Source organism: Ammospiza nelsoni, chromosome 14 (assembly GCF_027579445.1).
Source record: "Ammospiza nelsoni isolate bAmmNel1 chromosome 14, bAmmNel1.pri, whole genome shotgun sequence".
NCBI lineage: Eukaryota > Metazoa > Chordata > Aves > Passeriformes > Passerellidae > Ammospiza > Ammospiza nelsoni.
In genome coordinates, this window is record NC_080646.1 from 18,239,099 (window position 1) to 18,254,401 (window position 15,303).

The 15,303-nt window shown below is 51.3% G+C and overlaps 2 protein-coding genes across 2 annotated transcripts in view; one reads left to right on the forward strand and one right to left on the reverse strand.

Annotated features, from left to right (window-relative positions):
* Nucleotides 1–8,153, forward strand: part of MYO9A (myosin IXA) — a 176,310-nt gene extending 168,157 nt beyond the window's left edge. The window contains exons 38-43 of the mRNA XM_059482397.1: nt 106–211; nt 608–739; nt 1,926–2,049; nt 4,938–5,140; nt 5,305–5,447; nt 5,836–8,153. Of these exons, the coding sequence (XP_059338380.1) occupies nt 106–211; nt 608–739; nt 1,926–2,049; nt 4,938–5,140; nt 5,305–5,447; nt 5,836–6,323 (1,196 nt within the window). The 3' untranslated portion in view covers nt 6,324–8,153. The remainder of the gene's footprint in view (nt 1–105; nt 212–607; nt 740–1,925; nt 2,050–4,937; nt 5,141–5,304; nt 5,448–5,835) is intronic.
* Nucleotides 8,154–10,977: 2,824 nt separating this feature from the next.
* Nucleotides 10,978–14,411, reverse strand: NR2E3 (nuclear receptor subfamily 2 group E member 3). The gene is made up of 8 exons (XM_059482308.1): nt 14,354–14,411; nt 13,190–13,340; nt 12,402–12,505; nt 12,072–12,320; nt 11,802–11,983; nt 11,365–11,596; nt 11,184–11,289; nt 10,978–11,110 (listed from the first exon to the last, which is right to left on the reverse strand). The coding sequence occupies exons 1-8, from the start codon at nt 14,409–14,411 to the stop codon at nt 10,978–10,980; spliced, it is 1,215 nt and encodes a 404-aa protein (XP_059338291.1).
* Between the last annotated feature and the right edge of the window lie 892 nt (nt 14,412–15,303).

Sequence of the window (15,303 nt, forward strand, 5' to 3'; positions counted from 1 at the left end):
CCAAAGTTCTGTCTCTTAAGTAGTAACATTAAGTGTTAAGAAGTACCATTTTAAATAAGAGGAAGAAGTAGGAGCTGCCCCTAAGTGCTGGTGGTTTCTCCACAGGGCTCCAGGAGAGGAAGGAGACAGTGCGTGGGGTGTACTCGGTCATCGACCAGCTCTCCCGCACCCACCTCAGCACCCTAGAGCGCCTCATCTTCCACCTGGTCAGGTATGCTGGGCCTGGGCACCTTCAGGCAAAGGACCATGGTCAGGTGTCCTTTCCACCACAGCATCTGAGGCTTTTGCATCCACCCTGTCTCCCAGGAGGTGGCCATGGAGCTGTTTGTCCAAGGGATGTTGTGTTGATGAGTGACCTCTGCTGTGCTCTGGTCACTTTAGTTCCTACAGCCCTGAGGTGCCTCTCACTGCTGCAGGGACATGTTTTTGGCTGGAAAGGGCTGGTTATTGCCTTGGGAATATCTGAGATGTCTTGAGGATTGTCTTTCTCCCTCAAAGCAAGATTACACCATAGAAATATCATCTCCTCTCTTCAGCCATGACCACGTGCAAGAAGTGCAGTGGAGGTGCCTCCACCTCTGACTTCTCTCTGAATTTGTTTTTTCAGGATTGCCCTCCAAGAAGAGACCAACCGCATGTCAGCCAATGCCCTGGCCATTGTGTTTGCCCCCTGCATCCTCCGCTGCCCTGACACCACAGACCCTCTGCAGAGTGTTCAGGACATCAGCAAAACCACCACGTAAGAGCCTGGGGCTGGGTGAGCTGGCTCCACCACCACATCACCATTCACATCTTGGTAACCCCTAGGATGGTCAAACGGCTCAGAAAGTGAGAGCTTTGGCACAAAGGGACAAACACATAGTAATTTATGCATCTAAATGCATCTGCATAAAGATATTTCAAATCCTCTCAATCCCCAAGAAGTTGTTAAATGAGGATTTTTAAGTGATGGAGGATCCCCAAGAGTGGATAAGCTTTTGTTCCTGCCTGGCAGGAAAAGGTGGAGCTTGTGCTGACATGGTTTTATAGTTAATGCAGTTCATTTTTGGCAAGCAGATCTTGATTACTTGATTTTGGCTTTTTTACTGAAGGAGCTGAGTTGTTTGGTCTGCAGCAATAGTGATATTAATATATTTAGATTTATTTATGGTGTTTGCCATAACTGAAAAGGTTTTACAGAGAAAAAGTGAAGTGCTTGCCCAGATTTGGTTTGGCTCATACTAAGTAGGTGTTAAAATAGATAGTGGAGTCAATTACAATAATGAAAACCCTCCAGTGAAGGTCTAGGCTTCTGAAAGGGGTAGTTTTACCTCCAGGAAGTATTAAAATTGTTGAAGACCAGAACATGTTTAAATACCCAGCTGGCAGGAACATCTGTCCTTTAACAGGATTTCATTGTAGCTTCTCCCTCACGCTTCAGCTCCAGCACATCCTCTCATTTTATTTCAAGGAAAAGACTGTGTTTTTCCCCAAACACCCTCCTGGCAACATTAAACCATCAGTTCAGTTGCACAAGCTGCTGCAGTTACTGTGTGCAAGGGAGTTGGAGTCAACCTGCCTTCTCCAGGTTTGTGTTCCACCACTCCCTCTTCCAAGCGGGGTAGATTTCTCTGGTGGGATCCTTGTCCAAATTTAATATCTGTATGCTGTTCCTCAATCCATCCCTGGCCTGTGATCACTCTTTTTAGGAGAATTCTCACCACCCTCTGGCTTCCAGCTGAAGTTTCTCCTCTGTGCTCTTCCATCAGGGCAGATCTTCCAAATAATCCTTTCCTTTCCATAATAAAACGAGAGAATGTGCTGCAACTAAGGAAGAAGCTACCACAAAATCCTGTTGAAGGATAAGCCAAGACAAGACAGAGCAGCTCAGATCAAATGGCCTTCCTCCTCCCATTTTGTCTTCTTTTGGGTTTTTTCTTCCTTAGTTGTGTGGAGTTAATTGTCATCGAGCAGATGAACAAGTACAAGGCTCGGCTCAAAGACATCAACAGCCTGGAGTTTGCAGAGAACAAGGCCAAGAGCCGCCTCTCCCTGATCCGCAGATCCATGGTGAGATGCCAGAGCCCTCTCTGTCCTCTCCTGTCCTCTCCTTGCCCCTGAAGCCACCCTACCTAATCTTCTCCTGCTTATTCCAGCCTCCCAAACCTCTCACAGACTCCCACACCATCTCCACCAGGACAGGGACCCTCAGCCCTGTGGTGGCTCCTCACCTTTGCAGGAGGTGGGAACAGTCCATGGAAACATTGTCGCTCCTGCTCAGATGTTCCTGATCAGCATTTCCACCTTCATTTGAGCTTGTTTGGTCCTGAGTTGAGTCAAGCCTTTCAGTGACCGGCTCAACATCACCCCATGGGTGACCTGGACCATTGTTTTTTGTGCTCAGTCACATTATCTGAACCCAAAATGAGTTGCCCAAAGGCTCTCCCTGCTCCCGCACTGCCTTTTTGGGAGCCTCAAACCCATCTCATTGAGCTTCCGTGCTTGCAGGGGGCTGGCAGGCTGTGGATGCACCTGTGCTTGGCTTGTTGGGCTGCGGGAGAGGGACGGACCTGCTGCAGCACCATCAGCACAGGCTTGGGCTGAGGAGCCAAGCTTGGACCCCCTCTGCTTGGACCTGCCCCTGTGATGCTCAGGGACACGTTGCTTCTGCTTTTTGGGGATGAAATCCAAGCAGGGGCTGCCCAAGATTGAGTAGGTGGTGCTGCAGAGCTGCCCCACTCATCTCAGTTAACAAAAAAAAAACCTCAAAGTGAGCAAAGCGGGTTTTTGGAGGGGCGGCGGCATGTGCACTCTAACCTTCTGCTTTCCTTTTCATCTCCTCTCCAATCCAGAAGCCCGTACTAATTGCAGTTAGATTTATGAGCATAACCCGCAGTTCAATCCCGGTATGTATCACGGCAGTGCCGCGTCCCTCGTTGTGTGTCACCGTCGCTCATTCCAGCTCTGTCCCACCGGCCATTGTCCCACCGCGCCTCGGAGCCGCCGTTCCTCCAGCAGGGCCCCCCAGCACAGGGGTTTGGGGCTGGCACTCGGCCATCCCTGCACGCAGCTCCTCAGAAATACGCTCCCCACCTCTCTTCCCTTCCTCCTTACTTTAATTTTCTATTTTATTTCCTTTTTCCATCCTGTGCTTCCCTCTTTTTTACTTTGCTTGACTCATCCCTTCCCTTCCCACCTCGATTTCTCCTCGCTCAGGATGCGTTTCAGCATCAAGTTGCTTTCACAGCGCTGCTGTTTCTGAAGATGGTGAATAAAACCCTCAGCTTGGATGCCTTGGAGACCACGAGGCATCCAAAGGTCTCCTCCACCTTTGTGGAGGAGGAGCACCACCACCCTGAGCACAAGGTCAGGACGTCCAGGTTTGAATGAGGAGGAGTCCAGCAAGTCCTGTATTCCCTAACTCCATCCCAGCTTGAGTTTGAGTTCTGTGAGATTGTGACAGGCAAGAAAAGCAGCTGCAGGATTTTGGGAATGTTCATAGGGCTGTTTCCTTTCCTAACCAGCTCAGTCCATGATGAAAGCTCCCTCAGGTTCCCCCCATTCTTCCACATCCATGAGTGTCAGGAGGTGGAGAAGAGCAAAATTTGAGCTCTGCTCCCCTGAGCACAGCATTTCTCAGGGGCTTAACTCCACGAGGCAGTGGGATCTTTGGGATCTGGGGGCTTTTGGCTAATAGGATTCAGGGAGCTGTGCTTCAGCTCAGGAGCCCACGTGAAAAGTGTCATCAGAAGAACACCGGGGCACAGGAGAGGCTTTGCTGACAAAGAAAGATCTCTGAGATGTGGCGTTAAAAGATGAAAGGGCTAAAATTGAGAAAATCTGGCTTTTAAATAGAAAAAGGGAGGATCCCTTATCCTGAAAATCTTCTCTGAGCACATGGGTTGTCAGGAAGAGCCAGGGATGCTACAGTTGTGGGGGTTAAATAGGGGAAGCAAAACTGAGCTGCAACAGGCTCTTCAAACCCAAGGAGATGCAGGTTCTTCCTGGGTGATGGTTGTCAGGGTTGGGCAGGGTGATGGACATCTCCTAGTCCTGGTCGTGTCAGGATCTGGAATGTAGGAGATGAGAAGTCTGGTCATGATAACAGTTCAGATAAAAGCTGTTCAATATCTGCCATGTCCCTCATCTCCAAGAATCCTCCATTTTCCTCTGCTCCATGGAGCAGATCTGTAGAGCTGGTCCCCAGAAGATTAAAACAGTTGCATATTATATCTCTCCACCTCTACCACCACCATGTGCATCCTGTTTTGTTTTCAGTTTCAGTATTTAAAAAATGAGATAGTTCTTCAGAGCTGCATTAGATCAGAGTGAGTTCAACTGTGGGCACAGAGATCCACATTGATTGGATCACTGGATTGGATTGGATCAATGGACCACTGGAGGTGGTCCTGGTTCTGGATCTCCTCTAGATGAGACATGGCATGGCATGGACAACATAATTAGGTGGGAGTTCCTGTTTGCTGAAGGGGTCAGTGAGACCCTTGTGATGCTCAGGAAATACCAAGGGTGGATGAGGGAATGATGTGAGACTTGATCCAAGGATAAAATGGGTTTTATCAGGTGCCCTGAAATCAAAGCCTTGGTGATGCTCCCACCCAAAGCCACCATCAAGCTTCCCATCGTGCAAGCTGTGGGCTTTGTGGGACCCCAGCCTGGTGCTAGCTGGGCTTGCTTGGACCTGGACCAAGTTGCACTTGGTCCATCAGCATCATCCTCACCACTGTCTTCCTCACCACCTCCATCCCCAGCCCCTCCAGTGTGTTGAGTCCTTCTGGTACTTCTCCCAGCCTGAGGGCCCGGGGTGCGTCCGGCGGCGGCACACTGAGGACCAATGCCTGGGGCCTTCTTCTTCACTCCTTGGGAGAGCAGTGTCGTTGGCACCTGAGTGTTTGCCACATCCCCTCGGCTGTGGTGGTGACACCTTTGTCTCTCTTCAGGGCAAAGGGCGTGTGCGGCGCGGCGCCTTCCCCAGCCCCGCGTCCCCTGTCACCGGCCGCTTGCCCTCGGTGACGGACGTCCCTGAGGAGACCCTGAGCAGCGAGGACGCCATGGAGATGGAAGTGACAGAGCAGCAGCAGGTGGCCATGCAGCAGGAGGAGAAGGTGCTGACTGAGCAGATCGAGAGCCTGCAGAAGGAAAAGTGAGTCTGGCCGAGGGTCCAAGCCATGTCCCCAGCCTCTGGATGTCATGTGGTTGATAACTGCAGACCTCCACCCCTCCACGATCCCTCAGTGCATGTGCACCCCTTTCTCCTCTCCACCTTTTTGGTCCCGTTGATTCAGTGGGGCTGGGTTGGCTTTGCAGGGAGGAGCTGACATTTGAGATGCTGACACTGGAGCCCCGCGCCTCCGACGATGAAACCCTCGAGTCCGAAGCCTCCATTGGCACAGCTGACAGCTCCGAAAATCTGAACTTTGACTCCGAAGGAGCCATCTCCGATCGCTCAGGTAAATCCAGGTGTTCTTGGGTTTATCATGGAGTGGTTTGGGTTGGAAGGCACCTTCAAAGGCCATGGGCAGGGACACCTTCCACCATATTTTTCTGTTGCTTTGGGAAGGGTCACTTGGGATTTTCAAGTTTATTTAAAGTCGACAGTTTAAATGCATGCAGTGACAGAGGTTAAGAGTTCAAGCACATGGCCCTGGGGATGTGTGGGAGCAGCCAGGATTGGTGGGGAGGTGAGCATTTTTCCAGCACTGCCACATCATCCGGGGTGATGCTGCCCCCACTGAGATATGGTGTCCTGGCTTCAATGGCCTGTGTCCCCAGGGAGCGGGGCGGTAGGATACTGGGTGGTGTGTGGGTGCTGACCATCTGTTCCTCCCGCCCCTGCAGAGAGAAGTGTAGCACTTAGCTCCCTGCGCCCTGCCAAGGCCGAGGGGCCGAGCCGGCTGCGACGGCACCCCAGGATGCGGCTGGACCCGGCGGAGCCGACCGACACCCCCATCTCCTCCTCCTCCTCCTCCTCCCAGTCATCCACCTCCTGCTTGCCCCACCTGCCCCGGAAGCGCTTCCAGATGTACTCCAAATCTCCTTTCTACCGGGCAGGGGGACACCATGGCGAGCCCCCCGAGAGCCGGGCGAGCCCCGAGGGCCTGCCGGGGCCTCTCCATTGTCCCGAGGACCGGCCGCAGTTCACCACGCGCGGGACCTTCAACCCAGAGAAGGGCAAACAGAAACTGAAGAGTGTGAAATCTTCCCCCCCAAAAACCAAAGAGCCCCCGGACGGGGGGCCTGGAGGGGGGCGCAAGAGGAACCCTGAGGCCGATTGCGCCGCCGCCCAACCCCTTGTCCTCCTGGGGAGCAACGAGTTCATGGTCTGAGATGCTCCACCCTGGAGCCGTGTCCATGCCAGGGCATCCTCCCCATTGGCAGAGCTCTGATGGCTTCCTCGTTAACGCCAGGAGATGAATTCTTAATTAAAAAGGCCGGGAGGCAACGGTTTTAACGGTGGCCTTAATGATTTAGGGGAGTTGAGACCTTTGGGTGGCCGGGGGTGGCTGGGGATGGGAGGCAGTGACCGCTCCTGGCCCTTCCCCTCGGAGCATCCCACATCTGGGAGCACCCGCCGCCAAATCCTTGTGCCGAATCGCCATCGCTGCTGGTGGGAGCAAACCCAGCCTCACAATCCCACGGGAGCATCCCGAGCTGCTCCACTGCAGCCCAGCCCTCCGCGCTTTAACCACCTCATCCACGCCAATGCCAAGTGCATGGAAAAGTGTTTAAACCTGCCAAAAATCACCTTTTCCCTTTGGTTTTTTTGTTTTTTTAACGAGACCTAACTGTCTTTCCTTTTTTTTTTTTTATTTTAGTCTTTTCGAGATCATCAGTATTAAAAAATAATAATAATTAATAATAATCGAGGACTACTTGAAGCGATATTTGTTTATATGCTGGTTCCTGGAGTTTTGTGTAAATATATATTTTTTTAATTCTTTATTTTTCCCCAGAACTTCTTTTTTTTTTTTTTTTACTATTATTATTATTGTTATTATTATTTTTGAGTGGGAGAGGAGGGGAGCAGTTGGCTGAGCCATCCTTGGTGTCCCCACTGGTGTCACTAGCCATCACTCAATAAAACATGGAGTTTTATTAATCTCAGCAGGAAATCCCTTGAGGTGTAATTATACCATCATAACCCATCATAGGACTAATTAATGATGCTAGTTACTGACTCAGCTTCTCAGCTTGTAATCCTTCCCCAGTATCATCATCACCTTCAGTGGCACCTGGAGAAGCTCCAGGTACCAGAAAACCTCTGGAAAGGCAAAATCAGGAGCCCCAGGGCAATAATTAATTTACAGAGGCTGGATCTGTCCTCCTAGGTGGGCTGGGGCTTATCCTTTCCTGAAATGCCACAAAAAATGGGGGAAATAGCAAAAAATTGAGTTTTCCTGAGTGTTTTGTCTTTTCCCGGCGTGACTGGATTTGGCTGAGCTGCTCCACGGTCCCCTCTCCCCCTGCCCTTTCCAGGGATGGTTTATTTATTGGGGTAATTTTTTATTTGATATTTGAAATTTGACTTTTTTTCATGTTATCTTTAATTTTTTTCCAACGGGGGAAGTGACAGATGCTGCAGGGAGAGTGGGAACAGCATCGGCCTCGGCGCTGCGTCCTGGGAGTGGGGCAAGAGCAAGTCAATCACCCCATCCATGGGGGAAAATGGGATTTTCCCTGTCCCAGAGGGGAAAACAGAGCTTTGGGGACAGACATGGGTGCACTGGGGAGACAGCTGGTGACCACAACAGTGGAAACTCCTGGGGAGCCGTCCCAGATTCCCTGGGAGCTGGGATTGCTGCGAGCGCTCGGTGCCAATCCAGCCTTCTGAGCCTCTTGAGCTGAAAACCCCAGAATTGCCCTTAAAATGGCCAGGGGAGGAGATCCTGGGCATGAGTGAAGGGTCCAGCCTCATCCTCAGGTTTCTCATCCCTGTGGGATGAGAGCAGGGATGTCACATCTGACTGGGGCAAATATATATGTATATATACATATATATACACATAAATACATATATATATACATAAACACACACATATACATGTGTGTGTATTTATGTATGTATATATGTGTGTGTGTATATATATGTCTATGGATCTAATTTCTTTCGGGATATATTTATTTTCCTTATATATATTTAATCTCTATATAAGGAAAATATATTTAAGTGATATTTATATATATAAAGAACATATATAATAATATATATATTCTATATATAAAGAAAATATGCACACAAAAGGATAAATATTCTCTGTGTAATTAAAAAATACATAAAAGAATATTAAGACTAAATGCATTTATGTATTTTCTATTTCTTATATATAGTACATATTTATATATAAATATATAAGATATTCTATATATAAAGAATACATATTTCTTTATATATGCTTATATATTTATGTATAAAGAAGTATATAAAGGAAATTAATTATATATTTCCTTATGTATATATATTACATATTTCTATATATAAGGAAGTATATATAAAGGAGATATGTACTATATGTAAAGAATATTTATTACTTTATATATATTTTAATGTATTTCTTCTCTATGTAGAAACATATTAAATGTTATATGATTTAAACATATTTTAATATATGTTTAATATGTATGTTTATATATGTTTCTTCACATATATTTATATATTTCTTTATATAAAGAGTGTATTTCTCTGTAAAGAAATATATAAAGGAAATATATAGTATATATAAAGAAATATATTTTCTCTCTATTTCTTCATATATTTAAAAATGTGTGGAATGTAGGGAAAATATATTAAAAAACAAACTTCTTGACATAGATAAATGTATGGAATATATATAGAATATATAGAAAATATGTTTCTTTATATATATATAATGTATTTGTGGTTATATGCACAAAGAAAAACACATGTAAAAGGAATATATCCATATATAAAATCCAGCTGTGGCAGGAGTGAGCAGGACCGGAGGGACAGTGGCGCGTTCCAGGCTCCCCTTCCCCGGCAGCTCCCCCGCTCCTTCCCAGCCCTTCCCCGGCAGGATTTGGGTCCCAGAGGGTTTCCAGAGGGCTGAATGTACTGACTACTGGAGGGCTGCGAGGGGAATTATTGTTATTTTTCACGGAAAGTTTTCTAAGTAATTTATAAAGTCGCTGCTTGTAAACTAAACAGAGTGTGTATGTAAGAGGATATATTATCCCGCGTCGCCCGCGCTCGGAACCTTGTACAAACTGACAAAAACGGACAAATAAAAGTGTCATTCTGCAAAGGCCAACAATTCCCAGTGGGACATCGTTCCTGCCACCCCCTGCCCGTGTCCCGGGGCTCTGGGGCTTGCTCCATTTGTTCCATGGGGTTGAGAAGTTGTGGATTTTCCCAATCCCAGTCATGGGGATGGAGGAGCTGGGATGGAGAGCCAGGGCTCCAGATCACTTCCCTTTGGATTGTTTGATGCTGCTTGTTCACATTCTCATTATTTATGTGCACAGAGTTTCTATTTTAGTGGTTATTCACATTGGTTTTATTTTTGTATATACAGATTCTTTATATACAAAATATTTTAATCAGATAATTTTTATTTGACTTATATTTGGACAATTTTTCAATTTTTCTGCATTCAGATAATTTCCAATTATTTCTATTGGATTATTCAGATTATTTCTATAGATTAGTTTTAGGTAGACTGTTAATATTCAGACGACTTATTTTATTTTCAATTCATTTCTATTCAGATTATTTCATTTTAATTCTGTCCGCATAATTTAATTCAGTTGATTTCTAATGAGATTCATTATGGTTCTCTTATTAATATGCAGTTTGTTTATTCTCAATTTATTTCTATTGATATTATTTCAGATTATTTAGTTTTATTTTCTTTCTATTCAGACTATTTAAGGAGACTTCAAAGCAGCTATTTATATTGCTATAATTTACATGCATTTGATTCTATTAAGATTATTTAATTTCATTTTATTTGTGTTTTTTACTATTTAATTCCCATTTTATCTAGTCAGATTATTCATACTAATCTACTTAAATTAAGATAGTTTTTTCAGTTATTTTCTATTCAGAGTATTTCAGTTTATTTAGTTTCGTTACATTTCTATTTAAATTATTTTGTTCAGATTCTTTCTAATCTAATATTTTCAAACGTTATTTATATTTATTTTATATTCAGATAATTTCAGGTCATTTATTTTCATTTTATTTTTATTCCTATTTTTCTACTATCTTCCTTATATTGGTTATTTAATTCAGATTATTTATACTAATTTTACTTATATTTAGTTTATTTCTGTTCAGATAATTTCTTTTCAAGGTACTTATATTCAGATTATTGATTTTTATTTATTCCTATTTGGGTTATTAACACTCAGCTGGTCCCCCCAGTCCCCCATGCAAGGGGACCCAAGTCATTGGCACAGGGACTCTGGCTGCAAAACTCTCTTTATTCCGAGTACAAAACGGGGGACACAAGTGGGAGACCCTGGAATGCAGGGACAAGGGTCTGTCACCGCGTGTCACCCGGGCTGGGGTCACCCCTGTGCAGGGTCAGCCCTGGCCTGGGGTCAGCCTGAGGCTGTGTCAGTCTGGTGTCACCCCCAGGTGTCACCACCTTTGGCTGTTGTCACCCTGGCTGGTGTCACACCAGGTTGGATCATCCCTGGGTTGGTGTCCCCGAGGCTGCCCCCGGGTGGCAGTAGCTCCTCATGGTGCCAAGGTGCCTCTGCCTGGGTTCTTTCAGCATTTGGGACACCATGGAGATGGACCCAGTGAGGTGGTGGCAGTGCCCTGGGCACGCACTTGGGGACATCCCCCAGGGAAGCTGCTCCCACCTCCCAGCTGTGGCAGCGTTCCACAGTCCTGGACATTGCCCCAGAGATGGGACCATGGGCACCTTCAGAGCCCAGGCTGAGGAGCCCCAGGCTGGGGGTGACAGGGTGCCAGCGCAGGGTGACAAACAAGCCAGGTGACAGCGGGAAGGGGAGTCAGTTCTTGAACATGTCACACAGCAGCTTCTCCATGGGGGTGTTGCCGATGGTGCGGCGGAAGAAGAGCAGCTCCACGCGCTCCGAGGAGATGAAGCGCAGCGCTGGCAGGAGCAGCAGCAGCTTCCCAAACCTGGGAATGGAGCGGTGGCCATGGGTGGATGTCCCACCCTGGTGGCACCCTGAGGAGGTGGGGACAGCAGTACCTGACGGGTTGCCCGGGGTAGTGGGAACGGTTGTGCTGGCCCAGCATCACCTGTGACTGGTCCTGCAGGTTCTCCACCTGCTCAGGGTCCTTCAGGCCACGGGTCTCTGCAGGGACAAGGGGGTGACGGGCTGGGGGGGGACACGGGGATGGCCAGTGGTGGCTGCTGGGGGTGGCCTCACCTGGTTTGAAGAGCACTACGGCCTTCATGCAGGCAAATTCTGTGGGGTCAACAGCCAAGGCCTTGAAGCGGCCGAGGGTCTCCTGCAGCGCCCGCACGTCCAGGGTGGCCGGCAGCAGCTTCCCAGGGCCCGGCTCAGGGACAGCCAGGAGCGGGCAGCTCTCCAGGGGCATGGACCACTGGATGGCACAGAGCAGGAACAGCTCACTCCATGCTTCCTCCAGCAAGATCACCTGGGAGAGCGGGGAGAGCCCCAAAACCCCTGTTACCCCCAAAGCCTCCAGGACCTGTAGCCACCACAGCTCGTTGGGCTGATGAGCACCTGCAGGGGAACCCTAAGAATGCTGTGGATATGCTCCAACTGGCTGCTACATTTTTTGGGGTTCCTGTTGCCCCATAGGCAGATCCCCAATTCCTCATGGAGATTGCCAACCCCACCTGGTCACGGAAGGGCAGGTTGGAGAAGACGGGCAGGTTCTTGGCCCATTTCACAGCCATGAAGAGGAGCCGTGCTGAGGTCTCGTAGATGTTTTCGGGGCTGGCTGCCGGGTACGGCGCCACCTGGTACTCGCCAGCCGCCCGCTCCGGCTCGCTGCCCGTCACATCCACCGTCTCATCAGCTGCAGGGGTGGGAGAGGACACTGGTTGTCACCACACCGTGGGGACATCCACCACCCAGCCACCCCCTCTGCACTGGCAGCCACCCACCGTCCTCGGGCTCCAGCTTGGCGCAGGTCTCGGCCGTCATCAGGCTGGCCATGAAGCGATGGTTGGTGGGCGGTGTGGGTGCTCGGGGACCCGGGGTGACAGTGGCGCCAGGACCACGAGGAGCCGGACAGGTTGATGGGGGAACCTCACATGTGGTGGCCACGTGCTCAGGGGGCAGCTCAGCATCCAGCTGGATGCTGTCCAGCTGGACCTGGGCTGTGCTGCGGGGCTGGCGCTCATTCTGCACAGCTGGGCAGACAAGGTGGCATCAGCACCAGCCACCCCGCTGTCCCCCCTGCTGTTTGCCATTGTGTGTCCCTCCCATCTTACCGTCCTTGTTCATGCCAGCCTGCAGGCACTTCTTGAGCCGGCAGGCCTGGCACTGGTTGCGGTGAGCCTTGTCCACTGGGCACAGCCCTGTCCCTGCCTGGCACCTATGGGGAGAGGTGGCACATGGCTGCAGCCCCTGAGGTGGCCCCTGTCCCCAAGGAGCGTCCTCCCCCATTGGTACCATGTCTCCCCCCATGGGTTCCCTCCACCCACCAAGTGCCCACAACCATGGGTGCCCTGTCCCCAAGAGGTGCTGTGTCCCCAGTGGGTGCCCTGTCCCAGTGAATGCTCTGCTTTGATGGGTGTTTTGGCCCCATCAGGGGGCTCTGGACACCCTCTCCACAGGTGCCTCTCCCCCTGCATGCCTGTCCCCTGAGTGGTTTTAAGTCCCCCTGGGTCTCTGCCCCACCCATTGCCCATGCCCTGGGGTCCCTGGCCTGCTGAGTGTCCATCCCAGGGTACCCGACCCCACTGGGGGCCTGCCCCAAGCTCCCTGTCTTGCTGGGTCCATCTGCAGTGTCCCTGTCCCACAGGATCCATCCCTTCCCTGCTGGGTGCCCCATCCCATGGGGTCCCTGCTCTGCTGGGTGTCCCTACCCTCATAGGTGCCCATTTCCCCCACTCCTGCCCCACTGTGTCCATCCCCTGCATCCCTGGGTGGCCATTCCTGGGGTCCCTGCCCTGTGGGGTGTCCTTTCCTCTATGGTGTCTGCCCATGGGACCCTGGTTCTCGTCCCTGCCCCTCTGGCTGCCCCTCTGTCCCCCCATTTCCCTGCCCCTGTTCCCACCTGTAGATGAGCTTCCTGCGGACGCTGCGCTTGAAGAAGCCGCTGCAGCCATTGCAGGCGTAGATGCCGTAGTGCTTCCCACTGCTGGTGTCCCCACACACCTTGCACAGCAGCACCGGGCTCAGGTCCTTCCCAGGGGCTGGGCTCAGCCCTGTGGGAGGGGAACTGTCACATCTGGGTTGACTCTGGGCATCCCAATGTCCCTTGTCCCACCCACAGCCCCTGCTGCCTCCCAGCAGCCTGGAGATGGGGTGGCTCCTGTCTGCTGGTTCAGCCCAGGGACATGGATGGGGACAACTCAGGGACTCCACGCAGGGTACAGCATCTTCCCACAGCCCAGCGATGCAGGATGGGCTCTCACAGGAATTTTGAAAATTAAAAAAGGGATGAAACTGTGTTCTTAGGGAGGGGGACACCAGGCATCCCAGAGAAGGGCTGCAATCAGGGATGGGAGGAGTCCTGGAGAAGGGACAGCTCTGGGGACGTGGGACACCCCAGACAACAATCACAGCAGGGAACTGTGGGGATCCTGGTAAAGGGCCAGGGACCAAGGGCATCCAGGTTTTTACAGGGGATCCCAGGAATCCTGGAGCAGGGGCATAGCTGGGGACCTCAGGGATCCTGGAGAACAAACACAAGTGAGGACCATGGAGAGGGTCGGGCACTGCAGGCATCCTGGCCTAGGGAAGGACCATGATAGGGATTCAGCATCTTGGAGAAGGATGGCAGCTGAAGAGCCCAGGCATCCCAGCGGACCATGATGGGGACCCTGGGCATCCGGGATAAGGACCATGAGGAGAAGCCCAGCCATTCGGGAAAAGGTTGGCAATGGAGAACCCAAACATCCCAAACAACTATGATGGGGACACTGAGTGTCTTGGAGATGAACCATAATAGGGACCCTCAGATATCTCAGAGAAGGACCATGATGGGGACCAAAGGCATCCAGAAGAAGGCCTTGATGATCCCAGGCATCTCAGATGAAAACTGCAATGGAGGACCTCAAGGTGATTGACCACTATGGGAATTCCAAGTATCCCATAGGATACTCGGAAACGAGCCCCAGCATCTTGGGGCGTGAGCACAGTGGGGGCCCGGCCACCCCAGAGAAAATCCCCAGGTGTCCCCCCGAGTCACCCCCGGTGCAGCGGCGCCGCCTCTTACCCGTGGGGCTCTCATCCAGCCCGGCGCTCACCACCGACCCCGCCGGGGACGCAGCCATCCCGGCCTGTCCCTGTCCGTCTGTCTGTCCCTGTGGATCCCCGCGGAGGCTCCAGCCAGGCGCTGGGGGCTCGGGCAGCTCTGCGGCCAGAGGGGCTCCTGCCTTGCTCTCTTCAAGGCGGCTTAGCGGCGGGCGCTGTGTAAGCAGCCGCCTCTTTGTCACCCTCTTAATCTTTAGTGTCTGCGCGGGGCGGGGGGGGATCAATCAGCCACGCGATGAAGAATTAAAAAGGTGCTGAGCCCCAGCCCTGTAACCCTAAACCCCGCGACACCCAAGCCACCCCCCCGCGCGCCGCCGTGGAGGTGTCACCCTGTGTCACTGCCACCCCCGGCACTGCGGGGCCGAGATTGCGGCACAGGAGGGCGATGGGGCCGGGGCTGGGGACCCCCCGTGTGCGTCGTCCTCCCCTTGGGACCCGCCAGGTCCTGTAAGCGCATAAGCCCTTCACTAAGGCGGTTAGAGGGGAATAACGAAAAGTGGTAATTAAGGGGGGTAATTTCCCTGCCCCCAAGTAATTAATTACCGGCCCTGATGGCGAGGGCAGGGGGGATGCTCGGTAGGATCCCTGCTGGGCCTCAGCATCCCCTCCCGGGGCCGGGGCCCTCCACGGATGTTGGGGCTGCTGACACGGCACAGGGTGGGGGCCAGGTGGCCCCGGGGTTATGCAACCACCGCTAAACCCTCGCGGTGACAGGGCAGCACAATTTGGGATTTGTGGGCTTTAGCCGCTAAACCCCCTCGCCCCGCTCAGGGGGGTGGCGGGTGGCACCGTCACGGGCCCGGCCTGTCCCCAGCCATGGGCCAGGCTGAGGACAGGGGGTCCCGGCCTGCTGTGCCCCTTCCAGAGGGGCTCAGGGGTGTTGGTGCCCTGAAGGTGTCCCAGGGGACAGGC

Coding starts and splice junctions, on each gene's coding strand:
- NR2E3 (XM_059482308.1), bottom strand. CDS start 14,411: ATGGCTGCGTCCCCGGCGGGGTCGGTGGTGAGCGCCGGGCTGGATGAG. Junction 11,597..11,801: donor ACCTGCCCTTCCGTGACCAG/GTGGGGTTGGCA, acceptor CCGCTCTCCCAG/GTGATCTTGCTGGAGGAAGC. Junction 11,290..11,364: donor CGTAGTGCTCTTCAAACCAG/GTGAGGCCACCC, acceptor TTGTCCCTGCAG/AGACCCGTGGCCTGAAGGAC.